This window comes from Aulostomus chinensis, chromosome 4 (genome assembly GCF_037954235.1).
Source record: "Aulostomus chinensis isolate RoL2024-O1b breed Wild chromosome 4, RoL_Achi_v1.0, whole genome shotgun sequence".
Lineage (NCBI taxonomy): Eukaryota > Metazoa > Chordata > Actinopteri > Syngnathiformes > Aulostomidae > Aulostomus > Aulostomus chinensis.
The window spans coordinates 12463063-12482158 of NC_141323.1; the positions used below are offsets into that span (position 1 = coordinate 12463063).

The 19096-nt window shown below is 45.0% G+C and overlaps 1 protein-coding gene across 1 annotated transcript in view; it reads right to left on the reverse strand.

Moving 5' to 3' along the window:
* ppfia2 (PTPRF interacting protein alpha 2) overlaps window positions 1-19096 on the reverse strand; it is a 176327-nt gene that overhangs the window by 6354 nt on the left and 150877 nt on the right. The window contains exons 14-28 of the mRNA XM_086201844.1: window positions 18054-18185; window positions 17905-17967; window positions 17467-17558; window positions 16448-16580; window positions 15486-15703; window positions 14056-14296; window positions 13676-13705; window positions 13435-13565; window positions 12416-12597; window positions 11772-11862; window positions 6632-6713; window positions 6292-6492; window positions 3290-3352; window positions 1064-1096; window positions 765-940 (exon numbers count right to left, since the gene is read on the reverse strand). Of these exons, the coding sequence (XP_086057970.1) occupies window positions 765-940; window positions 1064-1096; window positions 3290-3352; window positions 6292-6492; window positions 6632-6713; window positions 11772-11862; window positions 12416-12597; window positions 13435-13565; window positions 13676-13705; window positions 14056-14296; window positions 15486-15703; window positions 16448-16580; window positions 17467-17558; window positions 17905-17967; window positions 18054-18185 (1868 nt within the window). The remainder of the gene's footprint in view (window positions 1-764; window positions 941-1063; window positions 1097-3289; window positions 3353-6291; window positions 6493-6631; window positions 6714-11771; window positions 11863-12415; window positions 12598-13434; window positions 13566-13675; window positions 13706-14055; window positions 14297-15485; window positions 15704-16447; window positions 16581-17466; window positions 17559-17904; window positions 17968-18053; window positions 18186-19096) is intronic.

Consider the following 19096-nt stretch of genomic DNA (forward strand, 5'->3'; position numbering starts at 1 on the left):
TTAATGTTGCCTAGACGAGAAGATAAGACACCTTTCACGCTATTCTGTGCGTTCCAGAGGCCTGCTAACTGCTAGTTAGCTTAGCACAATGAATGGTAGCAGATGGAAATGGTTAGCATACCTCTGTAAGAAGTCATCAAATATAACTATGGCTAGGCGTAACATTTGCGATGAAGTAACAATTTAAAATGACGAGATACCATGATGTCATAATCAAGGACGAAGCCGGAACTCCTTTCCAGACTAGGCGTAGTGATTTGACACTGCAGCTCTGAAGCCTGATTGCAGCTTTGGCCCTCTAGAAAAGTGGCCGCTGCTGTCTGACTACTTCTGAACAAAGCTCTGATCCTGATCCTGACTTTTGACAGGGCGATGCTAACACTTGCCGGCTGTTACCGTTCACTGCGCTAAGCTAACTAGCGGTTAGCTAGTCTCAGCTCCCTAACCTCCACACTCAGTAGAGCCTCTGGGGAGGATCGATAACAATTTCCCTAAAAAGACGCAGTGTTCCTTTAAATGCCTCATATATTTCGACCTACAGAATAGAGACATAAAACCCTTCATAACGGGTAAAATTACTGGAACCGCTCGTTAAAATCCTGCAGATTGCAGCGGTTATGAATCAAAGTTACCATCTTTGCTTAACTAAAAGTGTATTTCACAGTCCGTTAATTTTACTGGCGTCTGTGAAACTGCAATCGAGCTGTTGTTGTTTTTTTTCTCCCCTTCTTCTACTTCTTCTCTTTCCTGCTGCGGTCTAGTACCTGTGGAAGCTGTCCACCATTTTGAGGTGCACCCTCAGGTCCTTCTTTGTGAGGTGGTCCAGCATGCGGGCATCCACCAGGCACTCCATGAAGTAGCTGCGGTACTGAGGTAGTCCAAGACTGGGCAGCCACTCGTTCCCTATCCACTCATGGTTCATGTCACCATAAGCCAGGGTCTGAGGGGAGAGGACGCTCGACTCAGAGCTGCTATTTGCACTGGCACACGTTCAGTTTAGGACTGAATCCAGCAAACGACCTTCGGACAAAAGTAAGAATGAGGTTTGTCATTTTTCTCTTACCTGAGCCCAACTGCCCTCTTCAGACTCTGACTTCTGATTGAAACAAACAAAAAAGAAAGAAAGAATAAAAACCACACTTTCCTCCGATCGCCCCACATCAAATCCTGCAGCAGCAGCCAAACAATCCAAATAACAAACACATAAAAGAGGGAAAGACACCCAAGGAGAATATTAAACATCGTGACTGAGCCGTTTCCTTGCCACGTTCACAGCAAACAAGCGCGTATCTTCCTGACTCAGGAAGAAAAACCTTGCGTTTGAAATACGGTTGACGAACCTTCAGACCTGACAGCAAAGCAGCCTCTGGATGTTCGGTGCGATTCGAGACTTGTGGGAGTTTAAAGGAGGCAAAACCTAATAAAAAAATAATAAAAGTCACAATACACTCGGTTGCCAGGGAGACGCTGACCTGCAGATGTGGTCTGACTGTGTTTGGATGAGAGAGGAGTCGCTAAGTGGCCGAAACGCCATTCAGGAGAAGCCCTGCAAGTGTGTTTTTCATGGCGGATGCTTCCTGTTTTCAGGATTTCCATCAATGTGTTCCGTTCTTAAGTGACAATATCTCAGAACTGGTTTATGTGATTTCCTTAGCAGAAACGTCATCCGCTGAGGGCTGAACTGATTAGAATCTGCTGGTCAAGGTCACGGTGAACTCTCAAACTCTCGTGCCGCTTCGCCGGGCTTGTTTATTGACGAAAAGAAGAAGAAGAAGAAGAGTTTGAGATCTGCGGCCTCACATATAAAAGCATTAAAAAAAGTTGAAAGTGTGCATGAAACCTCAAAATAATCACATTTACAAACCTGTGGGCAACTTTCCTGCGAGCAGCGTTCCCTTTGAGGCAATTTCAACCAAACCTCATGTAAAAAAATGCAACTTTTGGCTGGTTTTATTTAATCTGTTCCGAAACTGAATGGGTTCTTCCTCGGCCTGCACTACAACCCTCCACAAAGCCGGGTGAAAATCGGCTGCATGGGTTTTTGTTTGGTTTTGTTTGTGTCATCCTGCTAAAAGTCCAACAAACGGCCCAGAACCGTCAGCTCCTTGGTGAAGGCAACTTGCGGTACAGCTCACCTGCAAATGTGCTGCACGCCCACACGGCGTTCAAATCAATGCTCAAAGCACCTGATGAATGTTGCCGACACCGGTTTTGTCTCCAGGAGAAAACTCCAGCTGTTCTACAGCTGCTGCTGTTTGACTACTCTGTCGGAAGACGTCCTGAATCGCGAGCCGGTGGTGTTGGTGGGTCCTCCTCTCTTCTGCGCTCAGGATGTTGATGGCGATTAAATATTGACCAGAGTTTGATTCACGGTTTGAATTAGCTGAGATCAGTTCACACCGACCGCCACCGTGGAATTGTTACTGCTCACTATGAGCTCGTCTGCTGGTTCGGAGGCTTGTGGAGACGCGGCTCGAGAATGAACCTTTCCATGAAATGAGTCCACACGTATAAGTTAAACGTTTATTTTCACAGATGACGGCTTTTTACGTAAGGAGGCAACAGCTTTAAATAAAAATTCCAGGTTTTTGTTTTGGGCGAATCAGTTCTGCCGTACTCTATCTGAATCGTATGAATGGAGTCCGGCGTGATTTGTGTCTCGCTTCAAAATGCTGCTTAATTTTAAAAGGAACGCCAGCATCTCCACTGACAAAAACCCCAACACATTTAATCGGGTCTGGATTTTGTCTGTATGAAAATGCACTGATTTTCTGTGCAATCGTACCACAGCTGCTGTTTTTCTGCCTTTCAGCAGCCTGGTGTTAGCGACGAACATGCTAAACATCTCAAATTGATGACAACGTTTGAAGGTGGAACTTGTCCATTAAAATATCTTGATTTTTTTGTTTTTTTTTAACTTTAGAACTTTTTGTTTACACGTATTTTCCATCATTTTTTGTGTCAAAGTTCTACTTTTTTTTTAGAAAATCTATTCCCTTGCTGAAAGGGAGCTTCAACTTCACATGACAGCCCACTAGAGGGCGCTCACAGCTCACCCATGATTGGAACATGGTGGGGAGTTTTGTTTATTTGACATGGACCCACAAAGTTTAAATATGATAAGCCAGTAATCCTGTTTAGGAGGACGAGGGGGTACCCGTCTGGTTCAATCCCCTGATACTCTCTCTCACACACACACACACACACACACGCACACACACACACACACAAGCGAGTGAGTGAGAGAGAGAGAGAGAGAGAGAGAGATAAAGCAACAAGGGGGACTGACCGTTTTGGAGGGGGCTGCCAGGGTCTCCATCTCCTCATGCGTCACCCATACATTGCCTGACGGCTACGAGGGCAGAGCCCAAGGGACAGAGCAGCAGCGGGGGTTGGTAGCAGAGGTCCGGTAGGAGGCGCAAGCAGTGTTAAAGAAGAAGAGCAGCACCACTGTAAGCCAATAGTGTTATAGCATCACAGTCAGATGACGACTCGGCCCCCCACACCCGCCAGGGGTCAAAGGGCATATGCAGAGGACAAAAACAGCAAAGTACAGCACAGAACATCCCAGTTTCACCATACATGTACGAGTCACCAGTGACGGTTACCATGCAAAACAAGGAATACATTAGCACACGGAACACCAAGCCACGCCCCTCTCCATCCATTAGAGGGTCACTCAGGTCACAAAAGACAAAAGACACGGTTTTAGTTTCCTCTATTCATGCAGGAAATTGTTCCTCTGTGGCCGCAAATATCAATTATTGATTTGTTGACTTTTCTCCCGACTGATCCATCAACACGTCCAAGAAGACGGCGCGCTGATGCGACCGCAGTCGCTTGACTTCCCTCCCTCCTATTTATTAAGCTGGAAAACAGAGAATGTTGAATGTTTGCGTGATAAATGGCTGATGTAATAATGTATTTGTGTGTGTGTGTGTGTGTGTGTGTGTGTGTGTGTGTGTGTGTGTGTGTGTGTGTGAGAGTGTGTTTTGACTAACTGATGAACCCAATAAATTATTCCGGACTGATCGGAGCCATTTTAAAGCGAAAGCAACAGAGTTGGCGACGGCAGAGATGGCAACTTCCTGTTAGCCCTCCGCTAACTTGAATCTGGGTGAATAAATCAATCACGCGGCTCACGGAGACTTTTCAAACCTTTCACAACCATATAGATCGATTTCTGATAGTGAAACGATTCATTTTGCATGTTGCAGGTCCACAACTGTAACTACTGTCATAGCCACAAGGTGGAGCCACAAATCTGTACTATAGTTTTTAATTCAGTGGAGGCAGGAAGTCTTGACATCTATTCTTTAAATGGATAAATGTTTTTTGTATCGTGGACATTTTAAATCCTTATCCCTCTGAAATCGTCCCTTTGGGTGCAGGTTTTTTTTCTTTTTACTGATCGAGCCGGTCCTCACCCGGGTGAAAACAGTCCCAGGCGTGACCACAAGCCATTTAATCGCGGTCAACTTAACCTCACTTAAGAGGTGCAAGACTCCCCACTAAAAATACTTTCAGACCCCGCCCACCCCGTGTCAATTTTCTGCTTGACATACACTCCCCTCTGTATTCACAAGGTCAATTAACCCGGTTAAGTGTGTGGGGAGGAGGCCTGTCACAGTTGGGGAAGTTTGGAGTCACAGGCTCAGTAATGAAAGTTTCATGAGGTGGTGAGGTACAGCTAAGTGGCTGGGGGGGGGGGGGGGGGGGTGAAAGGAGTACCAACAGTGTTGTTAAAAAGGAGAGGAGGAGAAGGCGCAGCTCCATCGGCTAGTCTAGAGGCTACTACTCTCAGTGGGGTTTTGGTAAGCGTGCGCAATTCCTCGTGCCTGTATGATGATGTACACACGCACACACGGGCGTGCGCGTGTGAGCCTGGAGTGGGAAGCATTTTAATCGTGCGGGACGGTGAAAGAGTGGCCATCGTTATAAAACAGCAGAATCCTTAGAGGACGTACGTCACCAGACGCCAGGACGTGTGAAAAAGCAACCGTGGTGCGGAATCAGCGCTGAACTCATTTTTCATTTTACCCCTCCTGGAAATGCGTAAATGCTGTATCGCCTGCTGGCAAAATTACGCCGCAGGGGTGCAGTTTCACCACAACTATTTTCTAATCACATCCTTGTCACCCGCCTCATAACAATAATAATAATAATAATGACGATAATAATACCTGATATAGCCATTTCCAAACAGACAAGTGCTTCACACACAAATAAAAGGAAGCAGGACGAATAAAAACACCGCCTACAACGGAAATTACAGTTAAAAATGCCAATAAAATAAAGAATGAACAGTGAGGTGTAGAGGTTAGTTTCTGGAGCGTGCGGGGGATGTTGAGGTGAACAGAGGAGACATCCAGTGTGTCTGAAAGGAGTCAAAAAGCTCTCAGGAGGGCGTCAAACTTCTACTTCCTGTCCGTTCAGATGCACTCAAACTGCCGCCATTAATTTGTTAAATGGAAAAGCCGACAAAAGTTGGACTCCAACGCTCAACTGGGTTCAAGTGCAAACCAAAAATAAGATGTTCCGGCCCACGAATGAACACTGTCGTGTCTGTTGCTTTAAGAATGGTTACACCACCTGCTAGCTAACAGGCTAACGGGGTGGACTGTTAGCTGTGAATGAGAAGCTCATTTTTGAGAATCTCTTGAACTGTCCAGTCTTTTAAAAATATGCACATGGAGCGATGCAATTTTTACCTGTTTGAATTTGTTTGATAGGATTTGCAAGGCATCATTTAGCCAATTAATACCAGGAAAGAAGCAAGAAGGCCTTTTACGGCATGTGGAGGTTAAACACCAAGTGCTAACCCAAAATCAACAGGTAACAAAAAAAATAAACAACTTAGAAAAGACAGAATCTGCATTTTTGGGGGACAAAAGTTACGATTTGGCTTGTAGCGTTCCTGTTTTATTGTTTGTGAATCAAGCTAACAACTAATTCGCTCATACTAGCATAGCGTCTGGAGACAGTGAGCTTCAGAGGTGCTGCTAAGTGAATTTAGTTGACAGGAGAGAACTGGTTGAACAATCCTTTTCCCACTAACAAACACGTCAGTAAGCACCTGTTAAACTCTAAACGCTCCTAAACGTTCCCTGTGACCTTCAGGATGCAACTTTACATTTGTTGGACTGGCGAGGCTCCCAGTCTTTATGCTAGGCTAGCACGCTCAACTGCAGACGCCAGCATCATTATTAATCGTCTGTTCTACTTCAGCTAAACTCTTCCACAGTAAACTCCCATCTGCATCCATCTTCCTGTATTGACAGAGTGACTCACAGTTCTGGAGGTTGGCGGGGCGGAGGGGCTAGTGAGGGAGACCATCTCCTGGATGGCCAGGCGGAGTTTGAGCCGGTGAAGAGGGTTGCTGATACCGATCTCCCTTTGGATCTCGGTGTCTGACAGGGCTGACATGATGGCTCCACTCTTTACGTTGGCACGGCACGCTGCTACGTACCAGGCCGGCATTCCCAACCAGAGCTAAACCGAGGAAGGAGGAGCAGACAGAGAGAGTTTGAGGAGAAAGAAGCCAGCTTTGTGGGCTACAACTGCGATGAAACATCAAAGTAGATTGATACCCTGGTACGCCTCGGCCGGGGCGAGATCCTGGACCACTTACCTCCAGCCAGGCGACGACGGTGGGTCCATCCCACTGGGCGAAAGGTAAACCCTTTCTCCTGGCTTCCTCTAATAGCTCATGTCTAATGGCGGGGACAGAGGAGAAACCGAGTGAGCACGTGTACGCTTGCATCTCAATAAGCCCACATTTTGCTCCACCACCACACCCTCTAAGAGTCCCTCATTTCCTTCCTGCTCTTCACAAAAAAACCGTGTCGTGACAGTGCTGCCAGAGCACACGCGCTCGTTTTATCTCCCAGTCCAGCCTGTACATCAAGAGTGTTGAAAAGGGCAACATTTTATCATTCATCTCTCTGTTGCCAGAAGTAGAGCAGACACACACACTCTCTCTCTCTGACACGCCCGCACGCGCGCGCGCACACACACACGCACACACACACTCTCTCTCTCTGACATGCCCGCACGCGCGCGCGCGCACACACACACACACACACACACACACACACACACACACACACACACACACACAATCTTGCATGCAGCCATTCAATCATCATTCCTCTGTCGGTATTTTACCTTGATGTCCCGTTAATGTGCTGCTTCGTTTAATTGTCTTATGCCTTTGCTGACTAATCTTTGTTTTCTCGTTTTTCACTATTCGTTGAAGAGGAAAATGCTAACAGGCGAGTATAAAACATTCAAAAATGCACGAAGGGACTGAATAAGACACGCGCCGGCACAGCAACACGTCTAGCGTTTGACGGTGTGTGTGAAGTAACTGATTACTTAGTTTAATCCTTTTTTCATATCTTGGGTGTGGTTTTTCTTTGTTTGTTTGTTTGTTTGTTTTTTGCAAAAACATTTTCACTGCTAAAAATGTAAAAAAAATAATTAATTAATGGAAATTCACAAGTTAGTAGACGCATACATGGGCGTCACCTGGCAGATATGAAGGGCTAACTCAGTTTAGGACAGAGGTGTTTCTCTTCTCTGATAAACCAGAGGGGCCGTTTCTTTATTCTAATATTTACGCTCCTCTCCATTGTTCTCACTTCAGGTTCCCTTGAATAGATAAACCCGCCTTTTCTCAAAAATTTGATAAATCCAAGTCCTTGAAAGCGCTGTTTTCTTAGATACCTGGATAGTTCATTATTTAACATCCTCGTCACAGAAAAACTTCTATTTTTAATCATTTGACACATGAAGTGGGGTCGTTTTTGTTTCTTTCCTAACTAACCGTCAATTTCTTCCGGCCTGCAGATAAAAAAAAAAAAAAATGCATCAAAACGATGGCAGTTACCGTGAATGAGGGAGAAAACCGACAAGCTCCTTTGTGTGTTTCAAAGGTGAACTGGTGACATACTACAGTCTATAAAGAATTTTTATTAGCTGATCCAAACCCCCCCCCCCCACCCCCACCCCCCACCTGTGGCTAACGCGGAGGGCCCTGGACTAGCTATTAGCTCAGCTGAGCTGATACACTCAGAATTCGATGCAGATTTTGTGTATTTATGCTGAAGGGTCCCCCTGGAGAACGGAGCAGTATTTGGATTTTGTCCCACTTTGAAACCTGTGCCGGGGCGCCGGTGTTGACCTTTCCACAGCAAAGTAAATTGCAAATTGTACCTTATCGGCAAAGCGCAGTGGAAAGATACTCCAGTTCTGTCATGCATAGAGCTAGAGTTGCACTGAATCCTCCCACACTCAGAAAGACACTGAGAACTGATAACCAGCCTAAAAAAAAAAAAAGCCTGATAAACAAAGAACACACTTATACTCACACCCACACACACACACACACACACACACACAGAAGCAATGCAATTCTATTTCGTGAACACATTTCTGAACAAAACAACTCTGAATCAACAACCCATTCCCTGAGTATGTTGTCAAAGAACTTGACGGATGGAAAGAGGGGGCTCAGTAATAAACATGATACACTCTCAGCGTATTGAAGGCCTCAGTACAGTGAAAGGGCACTTGAACACAGCATAATACATGGTGTACGGAAGCCTAAGGGTGACAGAAGAAATGTGTTCATCCAAAGACAACCAGTAACATTCACTGTCTTATCTATCCAGCACATGAGGAGAGCTCATGTTTTATGTTCAGGCCAGGTCTAATGCATGGAGAAATACATCCACTGAACATAGCTGGGGGGAGAAGGGAAGTAAGGAAACAGTTATGACAAATCATACAAACAAAAAGAAGATTTCCCATAACCAGACGTTGGAGCTGGTTATTTCAAACAAGAGACACACACACACACATACAAAAAAAAAGGAGAGGAAGACATTCTGGGTGTAAAAATTGAGCCCCAGTTTAGCGGCGGCACATTCTCTGTCCAGTCATGGATGCAGCTGCTACTGAACTGTAAAAAGGGGGGAAGAAACATCTTCAGATGGTAAATGACAAAAAGAAAGAAAGCAATGGCATCGTTTAAAGGAGCGCGCCAACTTTTTGGGAAATGCGCTTATTTGCTGTCTTCCCCAGAGCCAGAGAGGAAAACGGATACCGTTCTGTCCTCTGTGAGTGCAGTTAGAAGCGAGAGACTGGCTAGCCGCTAGTTAGCTTAGCACAGTGAATAGTTGTGGGTGGGCAAGTTAGCATAGTCTCATCTTAAAATCATCAGACAGAAGAGGTTTAGCCCTCTCTCACATAGTCGGCCATGATTAGTTGCAGCTCTACAAATCGTTAGCAAAAGTGTTGGTTTGTTCGCAAAAGTTACAATGAGGCTTTTAAGGTGCCGCGTGACATCACTGCGCCCAGGGGTTTGGTCGGGGAAGGAAGTTTAGATTTTCATTTCATCATGAATGTGAAGCATAACCCAAGCAGGTGAAGACAGCTTTGGAGAAAAGTGTATTTGTGTTGATGCTAAGACTTCCCATCCACTACCATTCGTTGTGCTAAGCTAAGTAGCCAGTCTCTGTGGCTCCCAGCGCTCGAATGCACACATAAAGAAGAGAAGGGCGTCCATCTTCTTGTCTGGCTGCGGAGAAGATGGAAAATAAGCGTATTCCCCCAAAATTGGCGTGTCCCTTTAACAGCCATGAGGGATAGAGAGATAAAAAAGATAGATAAGAGATGTTAGCTTTGGCACTGGTCTTTCAGGAGAGGACGGATGGTGGACAGACGGGAGAGATGGCACACAGGGCATATGGCTGAGACAATGGTCATATCCAGGAGGTCAGTTACACATCCTCACAACTTACCCGCTTTTGTTAGAGTCAGAGGATGATGAGAGGGGGAGGAAGGGTAAGAGAGGAGAGAATCAGAGAAAGCGAAGAAGAGAGAGAGAGTGACGGGGAGACAAAAGTACACAAATGTTAATGACTTAATAGGCAATTGAGCTCGAAACAAAAAAACACATGTGCCCGCACTCACTTACTCACACACACACACGCACGCACGCACACACACACACACACACACACACACACACACACATACACACACACACACACACCACAATGGACATTCCTTAACAGGAGCCTCTGTTGATCAAATATCATCCTGTACAATGCAGTCTTGACCACACCTCGTGCAGCAGAGAAAATGAGAGATGCACTGCAACACAGCAAAGACCAAACCCCCCACCGCCCCGCCTCCATGGCTTACATTCAAATGCTCAGTTACATTCAAATACTTGCTGTTTACCTTTTCAAGAAGACAAAAACAATAAAAAAGATTTAAAAACAAAAAACACACACACACACACACACACCGACAATGAGACCACAGCGGTATACTGATCAATCAAGATGCTGAAATGGAAAATAGTTGCAGGCAGCTTAATGGCATGCAGTGTGGAGGAGGCACCAAGATGCAGTGGTGGTGGTGGTGGTGGTGGTGGTGGTGGTCTCAATCCCGGACACCGCTATGAAGAAGTCAGTGCAGTGGAAGAGAAACAACACATTTGTCAACATACACAGCAAACGATACTCTCTACTGACACGGGAGGCAAGGTTATTCATCATGACAACTCAATGTGCACTTTCGAGCAAATGACATTCATCATTTGGCACCGGGGCATAGCAAATGCACACACACACATATTAATAATGCACGCACGCACACACGTACGCACGCACACACACACAAACACACACACACACACACACACACACACACACACACACACACACACACACACACACACACACACACTCTCCTGGAAGATCTGAGTGGGTTGCCCCTTTTTATTTGCTGGGTAGGATACACCTGATCTGAGTGTGATCTATGTGTGTCAGGATAGGAATCTACAGCTTTGTGAGATTGGTGTTTTCAGCCACGGGTCGATGGCCTGGCTTGTGTCTGAATGCTGCCAGGCTGATTTCAGCTTCTACTTTCTATTGATCCTGCTCTCAGTTATGGTTTCCCTCACACAGAGTACCCAAGTGTTACCAGAGAGGGAGAGAGAGCTAAAAGTGAACAGAAGGTGGAGGCTACTCCTACGGTCCGTGTCAGAAGTCAGACTAGACATGATACCATGATGGGACTCTGAGGTCTGATGTAATACTGCCACGTGTCACAGCAGAGATAAGTGCTCCTGACTGCGTGTGGCGGCGTTTCCAACCGGATCGTTCTAGAAACAATAGGTGAAGGAACTCCTGATATTTTGCGACTGACCTGACGAATGCTTTTAGCTTCAGGATGCGCGCTTGTGAGCAGAAGAAGAAGAAGGAAAAAAAACAAGGTTGCCGAGCAAAGTTAGACTGACGCCTTTGATCAGCCGATGTATTTCACTGCAAATGCATCTAAAAATTTGAAGGAGTTTTCTTGAGTGACAGCAGCTGGGCTGTACCAACGCGCGTGTCTGTTTAAAGGTACAGCACTTCTGCTGGAAGGGCCACCCGTAAGACTTCTGACAGCGCCTTCCTCCTCGCCGCGACCCGCAATCGACAATCAGACTGTCTTCCATCTCATTTCTGCATCGCGTGAAAAAAAAGAAAAAAAAAGATGGCGGTCGCTGCTAGCTTGTGTCAGCTTGGAAATGAAAACAGGAAAAAAGAAATAAATGCATGGAAGTTTGGATTGCTCAGGGAGGCTCCACAGGGGGTGATTCCTCTCAAAAGTTTCTCAAAGTGTCCGGTTGGAAAAGTTGAATTATTCGCTGAACGTCAGGGTGACCTTTCTGTTTGGGTGACAAGTGGAGCGACAGTTACGTGAAAGCTTACTTCTTTTTCAACCTGCGGTCCTTCTCTGCTTGAGTTCCCAGCTTGCCCACCCCCATGTCCTGGCCTGCCATGTCTGGGTCCATCATGGTGGCTGGAGGACACAAGATGGACACAACACAAGACGTCAGTGAACTAAAATCAATGGGATACACAAATACTATGAATTTAGTTGTTGTGTTTACATCCTTGGATCCATCAGACTGAACGGCCATCTTAAACTGAATTTCATCAGTTTGGACAAAAAAGTAAACTGTATTCTTTGGATTTGGCAATGCACAAAACATAACAATACAAATACAAAACATACAAATAACCCAACCAGCTTATTCTGAAATGCCGCATGAGACTTTATTGTTGTGTTCCATTCATGCTTTGCTCTGCTGACACATTTTTATCTTTTCTGTATTAAAAAGTCATTCGGCATCATTCAACACAAAAATGATGCTTTTGATGAGATTTCCAACTGAGTCTGAACAGCATGAAATAGCTTTCTGTTTTCATCTAAGTTTGCATACACATGTCGGTGAGTTTCAGTTAGCATGCAAACGCTGAATGAAGGCTGAGTGACTCCTCCGCTCAACAACACAACCGTGAGGTTAGAAACACCGAATACGAGCAAACGTTTTCAGTTAAGGAGCACCAACCTTGTGGATCTACCATGACCTGTCTGTGTGCCAGATGTGCTAACCGGCCCTTCTCCTTCTTGCCAAACAGTCGCCCGATGGAGGATTTGATACCTTTCTTCTTGGGTTGCTTGTGGAGGGAGTCTTGGCTGCTGGCTACGCTGCTCAGGGCGCTGGCGTCAGCCTCCAGAGAGGCCACGATCCTGAAGACGCAACATTCCACAAAAAGAAATTAAAAACTCAGTGAAACTCTGGTGATCGGCGTCATTGCTATCAGACAGATTTTATGCTGAATACACTCATTTTCAATCCTCCCAAGAGTGAGACAAGATGATCTTCTCTCCTCTGTGCAGCATTTGGGAGCTGAGACCATCTGACTGCCTGTTAGCTTAGCAAAATGAATGAAAGTGAATGGTAAGTGTTAGCATACCGCAGTCACAGGTCTTCATATATGTTCTATTTACCTGTATGAACAGAAGCGGGGTTGTGCACATAATTCATTATGAACTAACAGCTTTTGTTTTCTATGACTAATCATGGCTGAAAAACGGTATGCTAACACTTCCCATTTGCTACCATTCATTGTGCTAAGCTAACTTGCCGGCAGCTGCTCTCTTTGGGTCTCAGTTCCCTCATGCACAGGGAGGATTGCAATTAAGCTTGGATTCCTGTGACGCTTTTGCCTAAAATTGGTAAAAGAAGCAAACCTTGTAAGGACACAGTAAAGAAAAAGGCTTGTGTTTATTTCAAACAAAGAAAAAAGTTTAAGTTAAAGAGCAAACTAACTGACATTTTAAAACATTTTTTTATATATTTCCTTTGTATTACAGGCAGCTTCTAAGTGGGTGATAAACCATTCCATTCATGCCCCAATCGTGAACAAAATGACAAGCCATTACATGTAACTTGGATTTTAAAAGGGAGAATAGCACCCAGTTTGAAAGGCAAAAGAAAAACTTTTAGAAAAAACATTCAGCCAGAGCCAAATATTTCCACACCACCAGGGTCCCCTCTGCCTGGAGGAAACAGCCGCCACCTACCCTCGGGCATCATTGTGCGAGGAGGCTGGCAGTGTGTGTGTCATTCGGACAGTGCGCGGCGTTGGAGGCGGGGATGTCTCACACTTGATGGTGGCCTTGTCCTCGCGACCGTCCTCTTCAACCGCCGCTATCTGGAGGACAACGGCAGAGGAGTAAGACATCAGAAGTGATGATCTGATAGGCGCGAGTCATTGTGTAGCAGAAGCAGGTTCACGTGTTGGTAGAAGACGTGTGCGGGTACCTTTCTCCTATGTTTCCTTAAATCACTGGGCTGTTGGGAAGAAAGATAAAACATCAATGCGCATCGACAAAAACATTAGCTATTGAAATGAAAGTCTGTTGGTTCATTCATATGTAACATATGAGGTGCTCACAGATGATGCAGAGATCAATATGGAGGAAAAAGGATGGATGGATGAACCAGTCTTTAGACTGATCAATAAAATCTAAACCTCATCTGCTTAGAAGCTCCTGAGTAAAGGAGATATTACGTTATTATTATTATACCCCTGTTCAGATGGGAGGGGGCATAAATATAAATTTTGCTTTTTTTTTTTTTTTTGGAGAGGGGGATCTATGGGCATATTTGGACTCATAAACCCATTAGAATAAAATCCTCACCAGTGTCATGACCCCCATCCGCTCCATGTCGCGAGCAGGGCTCCGAGGGTCAAGTTTAGGGGTGGAGTGTCCGCTGGGTGGGGAGGAGGATGCTAGTGAAGAAGCCGTAGCCGAGGCAGTGATAGAGGCTCCGTGGTGGTGCATTCGGGCCAGGTTGAGCCCCTCGAGGCTGACACTGGCCACTCGGTTCTCAATCTCCTCCGCCCTTAGCTCCGTCGACTCCTTCTCCTCCTGGATCAGCCTGTGAAGAGGAGGACTGTGTCTTCATTCTCATGCAACACTGCACAATATTAAAGTGATACATCACCCACAAAGTGTATTTGTGCTTTTAAAGTACTCCCAAAATAGATGATTTGAGGTCACAATCCCCCCCCCCCCCATTACTTCTTTCTAACTCCAGACTGCAGGAAGAGCCAGCCACGTATATCTAACTTGAAGCTAATGGAGACCGACAACTAACAGCAGTGTAACTGTACAAAAACTTCAGTTTAAAAATCTCTCAAGCACATACAAGACTACCGGTATTTCTAGAATTATGAGGTTTCTACAATAAACACGATACATTTGTTCCGTAACGGTCACTGAACTGCTAGCCGAGCTGCTCGCTAAAATTAAGCCTCCTTGGGTGTCGTGAAAGGCGCACTATAAATCCAAATTATCATCTATTTAATAATGGAATGCGTAGTTGTTGTTTTTTTAACACAGAAGGTCAGCTGTTGTTTGTAATACATCAGGAAAAAAAAGGATACAGGCGTTAAAGTTCTCATCGCCTTCATTCCTTAACTTACCATCTTACTCGTATGTAGTTAATCCACACTGTAGCTGAATAATGTGAGTACAAAAAGCGAAAATTGGGAATAATTACATCATGGGCTGGGATCTAAAGCGCCGTTAATTAGGAGATTAAAGGCTAAAAGTCAGGTCATTAGCTTTAACCACACCCAGGGTCTAACTTGTAATTAGCTGAAAGCTCAACTCCGGGGATTTGCCATCATTATCTGCTATCGGATTTGAATAAATCCTTCCTGAACGCTGTGATACAGCGGCGTGACGCGATGTAAATTAGCGAAGACCAAGAGGCACTTTAACAACCTTTGAAATGAAGAAAGTGTAGTTACACCTGAGGTCATGAACACTTATACAAGATAATTACAGCATGAACAAGGAGGACAGATCCTGTAACATTTGGCGCATACGTGACGATAGTTTGGTTCCTGGTCAGAAGGAGATGCTTGATAAGTGAGGTTCTGTTTAATAAGAGTGACAAGCTCGTGCTGCACCGGCTGAATGATAGAGCTGCATTTTCGCATTTAAATATTTTGGTGGAAAAATCAAAAATGAAGCCAAGGAGCAGGGCACTCATTCGTGTGAAAAGAAAAGCAAAATGAAGCCAAAACACAATCGGATACGGTGCCGGTTTTGTCAGGTACCGAATCTCCTTGTTGATGGCGTCCAGCTGCTCCTGCAACATCATCGCCAGGGTTTGTGCATCGGAGTGGCCGCTAGGTGAGAGGAGGTCCATGGAGCTAAACAACGTTTCCCTGTCGTCGTCGTCGATGTCCGACATCTCTGTGTCGCTCTCGAAGTGGTGGCCGCCAAGAACCCCCAGCTGCTGTGAACGCCATTCCTGCTCCCCCAGTGACTTCGCCTGCATACAGAAACAGGGGGCAACCGTCAACCAGCTGATGACTTCACTGTCTTCTCTTCTTTATCCACTCTTACGCTCAGTACTTGAAAGTGCCTGTGTATTTGCAGTTGTGCGCTTGTTAACCCTAAAGTCTCCGGTAGCTTCTAGCAACAAGTGTGAGGCGATTCACAGAGGAGTCACGCTGGGAGGAGAGACATTCACGAATTCAAGACATCGAACGGTGAGTAACTGATGAACTAATGCCAATTTTTAGATGAAGGAGTGATTTAATTTACTAAAGCAACAAGAAACTCACCGAAACTCAGATATTCGCATTTTGAAAAATTCTAAATTTAGAATACAAAATGTGAGTCTGCACTTCCTGGTATGATGGGCTGTACCCTCCCTCCTGACCGCATAAAATGTACTTTGATTAGAGAAACTGATCTGATTGCTAAAGCCCACCTGCACACTCCTGGTGGACAGTTGCTCTTAGAGATATTGTTTGTAGAAGTTAAAACGTAGAAGCATATTGCAAGGTTAAAGAATTGTCAATGGAACTAAAGTTCTCGCTATAGCTTCCTCGCCAAGGCTAATCATGTTCCCATGGATGCTTGACGTCGCTCACAGCCTTGTTGTTTAAAGGAATATTTCTTCTATCCGCCAACTTCCACCAGCAAAAATAGGCTGATTGACCAGCTCATAACAGAACTGCACCAACTGTTGAATAAGTAGAAACATTAGCACCTAGCATGAGAGCCACACCTTGGTTTCACGTAGACCCATGCGACCTCTCCTCGGCCGCCGTATGACCTTGGCTGAACGGTAGTGGTCCGACTGGGTTTCAGCCAGCGATCCCAACGAGAATCGGAGCTCGGCCGACGTGTCCAGGTGAGACCTGGCAAACACATTTATTCAGTCGTACTCTGGGTAGAAGTTGCATTCTCTGTGCAGCTGAACATCAGCAACACTTGCGCAGCACCACGAGACGGTGAAACATTGGAGAGGCTGAGACACAAATCTTTTGTTGGGGTTCTTCAAGCATACACAATAGTCACTTTAATGTGGTGTGAAGTGCAGTGCTTGAAGGATCAGGGTGTTACACACGCCTCTATGGCTGCAAATCATATACAAAGGGGATTATGGCTGCTCCTGTCTCTACATCAGCACTGGACTTGATTCCCTCCACCAGGGGACGCACAAAAAGATGGTTCCCTGTTAAAGAATAAATACAATCCGAACAGTGGATGATAGAAATCATCGCAGCATGTATGATATCGTCCAGGCCTGAAGTTTTTAAAACGACAGGCAGGTTTCCTCTGTGGGGATTCACTAAAAAGGAAAAGGAAAGGCATTACTTTTATCATTCCTAAGAGCTCCACAAGACTACTGCTGTTTTTAATCTTAATATTCTCTTTAGTTCCATTTGATTTATGGATCATCGGGTATTATGGACAGTTCCTATGCAGAAGTTTGGTTTTACACACCAAGACTTTCTGCTTTTGCCCTCAGTGTAACCTCCTGTTAGAGGTACAAAATAGACAACGCTGCAGTCGTATGTCCGTGATGTCGTTGGTTCCCAGCATCACGTTAGCTTTGCTAAAGGGGACTACAGATGTTCTGCTGTGCTTCTGGGATGTTTCTTCGTTGCGTAATGTTAGCTTGGAACTTACAGAGATTGCACTGAAAATCCTTACAGCGGTGTTGATTTCTTGGGTAACAAATGGTGCAAGTCTCTTTTTTTCTTTGATTCATGTGTGCATGTGTACACAGAAGCAACGTACCGCGACAGGGTGGGTTCAGTGAGGGACCCTGTCCTCAATCTGAATTGGTCGAGCTCCGATCTCAGCTTCTCAATCTCCTCTGCCAGCTGCGACTGGGTGAAACAAAGTGGGGAGATGTTATTACAGGACGCGCCCTGAGAGTGATTATTCCTGTACATTTTCACAAGTGTACTGGTGCACTTCACACTGTGTCTGAGAGCCAGCGGGGTTCCCCATAATACTGAATACTAACTGATACTTTCTAATGTTTTCCATATTGCTGATGAAATTCATTTCATTATCTTCCTCTGCGCAGGAAGTCCATGAATATTCACAAGCGAAGGGTTTTAAAAAACATAAAGCTCACGCCAACCTCATTATTTCTCTATTTTAAACTATTTTATTCAACCACGCTCATGTAAAATGTAGTGATTTATTTTCCCAAGATGTGCTACCTACTTTTTCATGTATTGACTCCTCGTACTGTTTTCTGTAACCTTCGGAGTCTTGAATTAACATATTCTGCAGGGAGAAAAAAAGGAAGAAGTGTAGATGAAGTCTCTGGGTTTTAACGGTCTGCTACTGATGGATACCGCAGCCATTTTAACCTTCTCTTCTAAAGCGGCCATTCGTTCCTTCAGGTGCAGCTGGAGACGCTCGTTGGACTCTGTGAGGAGGCGGTCCACCGTGTCCGAGAGTCGCTTGTTGTGCTCCTCATTCATCTTTTCTCTCTGTCGAGCCTGGGGGGGACGAAGCAGGAAACCGAAGAGTTAAAAACTCGCTATTGATCAGTATGGATACCTCTACAGAAGAGTGTTGTTGAGAACTTTCTATGTTTCTAAATTTGGGTTTGATCTGATTTGTATTCTGTTTGTTTTGGGATCTCAACATGGTTTGTTATCACAGTCAATCGGGGCATTTGTCTCCATCCTCTGGCAGTGGCAGGTATGACAACATGCTAACAGTACAGGCTAACGATACAGGCTAACGACTCCATTATTATAACTGACCTTTCGCTAAGACCCGCCCATCATCGCCGACGAGCTAATCGCAGTTTTTTTTTTACCTGTTACACAATACGCTTGTACAACTTAAACTCAGAACACCGTAGATGAGCAGTAGCCATCCAGACTTGCGTCTGATTTGAATTTTTGAAAGTTTGAGTTAAAAAAAAAAGAAGTGTGACCGAGCCAATTGTTTGTATCAGTAAGCAGAGAGAGTAAGAGGGTGAGTCTTAGTGATGGATGAAAGGATTTTAGCATCAAACTGGCAAATATGACAAGAATTTGATCCACTTGGTCCGATAACATTTGGAAAGTTAAGCAGAGCCTCATTCAAGCTAGCAGACGGCTAACCAGAAGTAGCTAACTGGGCTGGTGTGAGTGAGCATGGTGAGAACGTGTTGGGCTTGAATGTAAAGGATGCTCATTTACATGAAAAATACGACAAACTATAGCTTTAAGCAAGAGAGACTGCAAAGAAATAATGCCAGCCGATCAGTGGAACGCATCACAAATCCCAGAAACACGACCGATATGCAAATGAAACTCATAAAATTCCAAAAGAAATGAAAGCGTAGTTGGTGGCGGCAGTTACATCCCACTTTTTTTAATAAACTGGATTGGATTCAAATGTTTGAAATGAATTATTA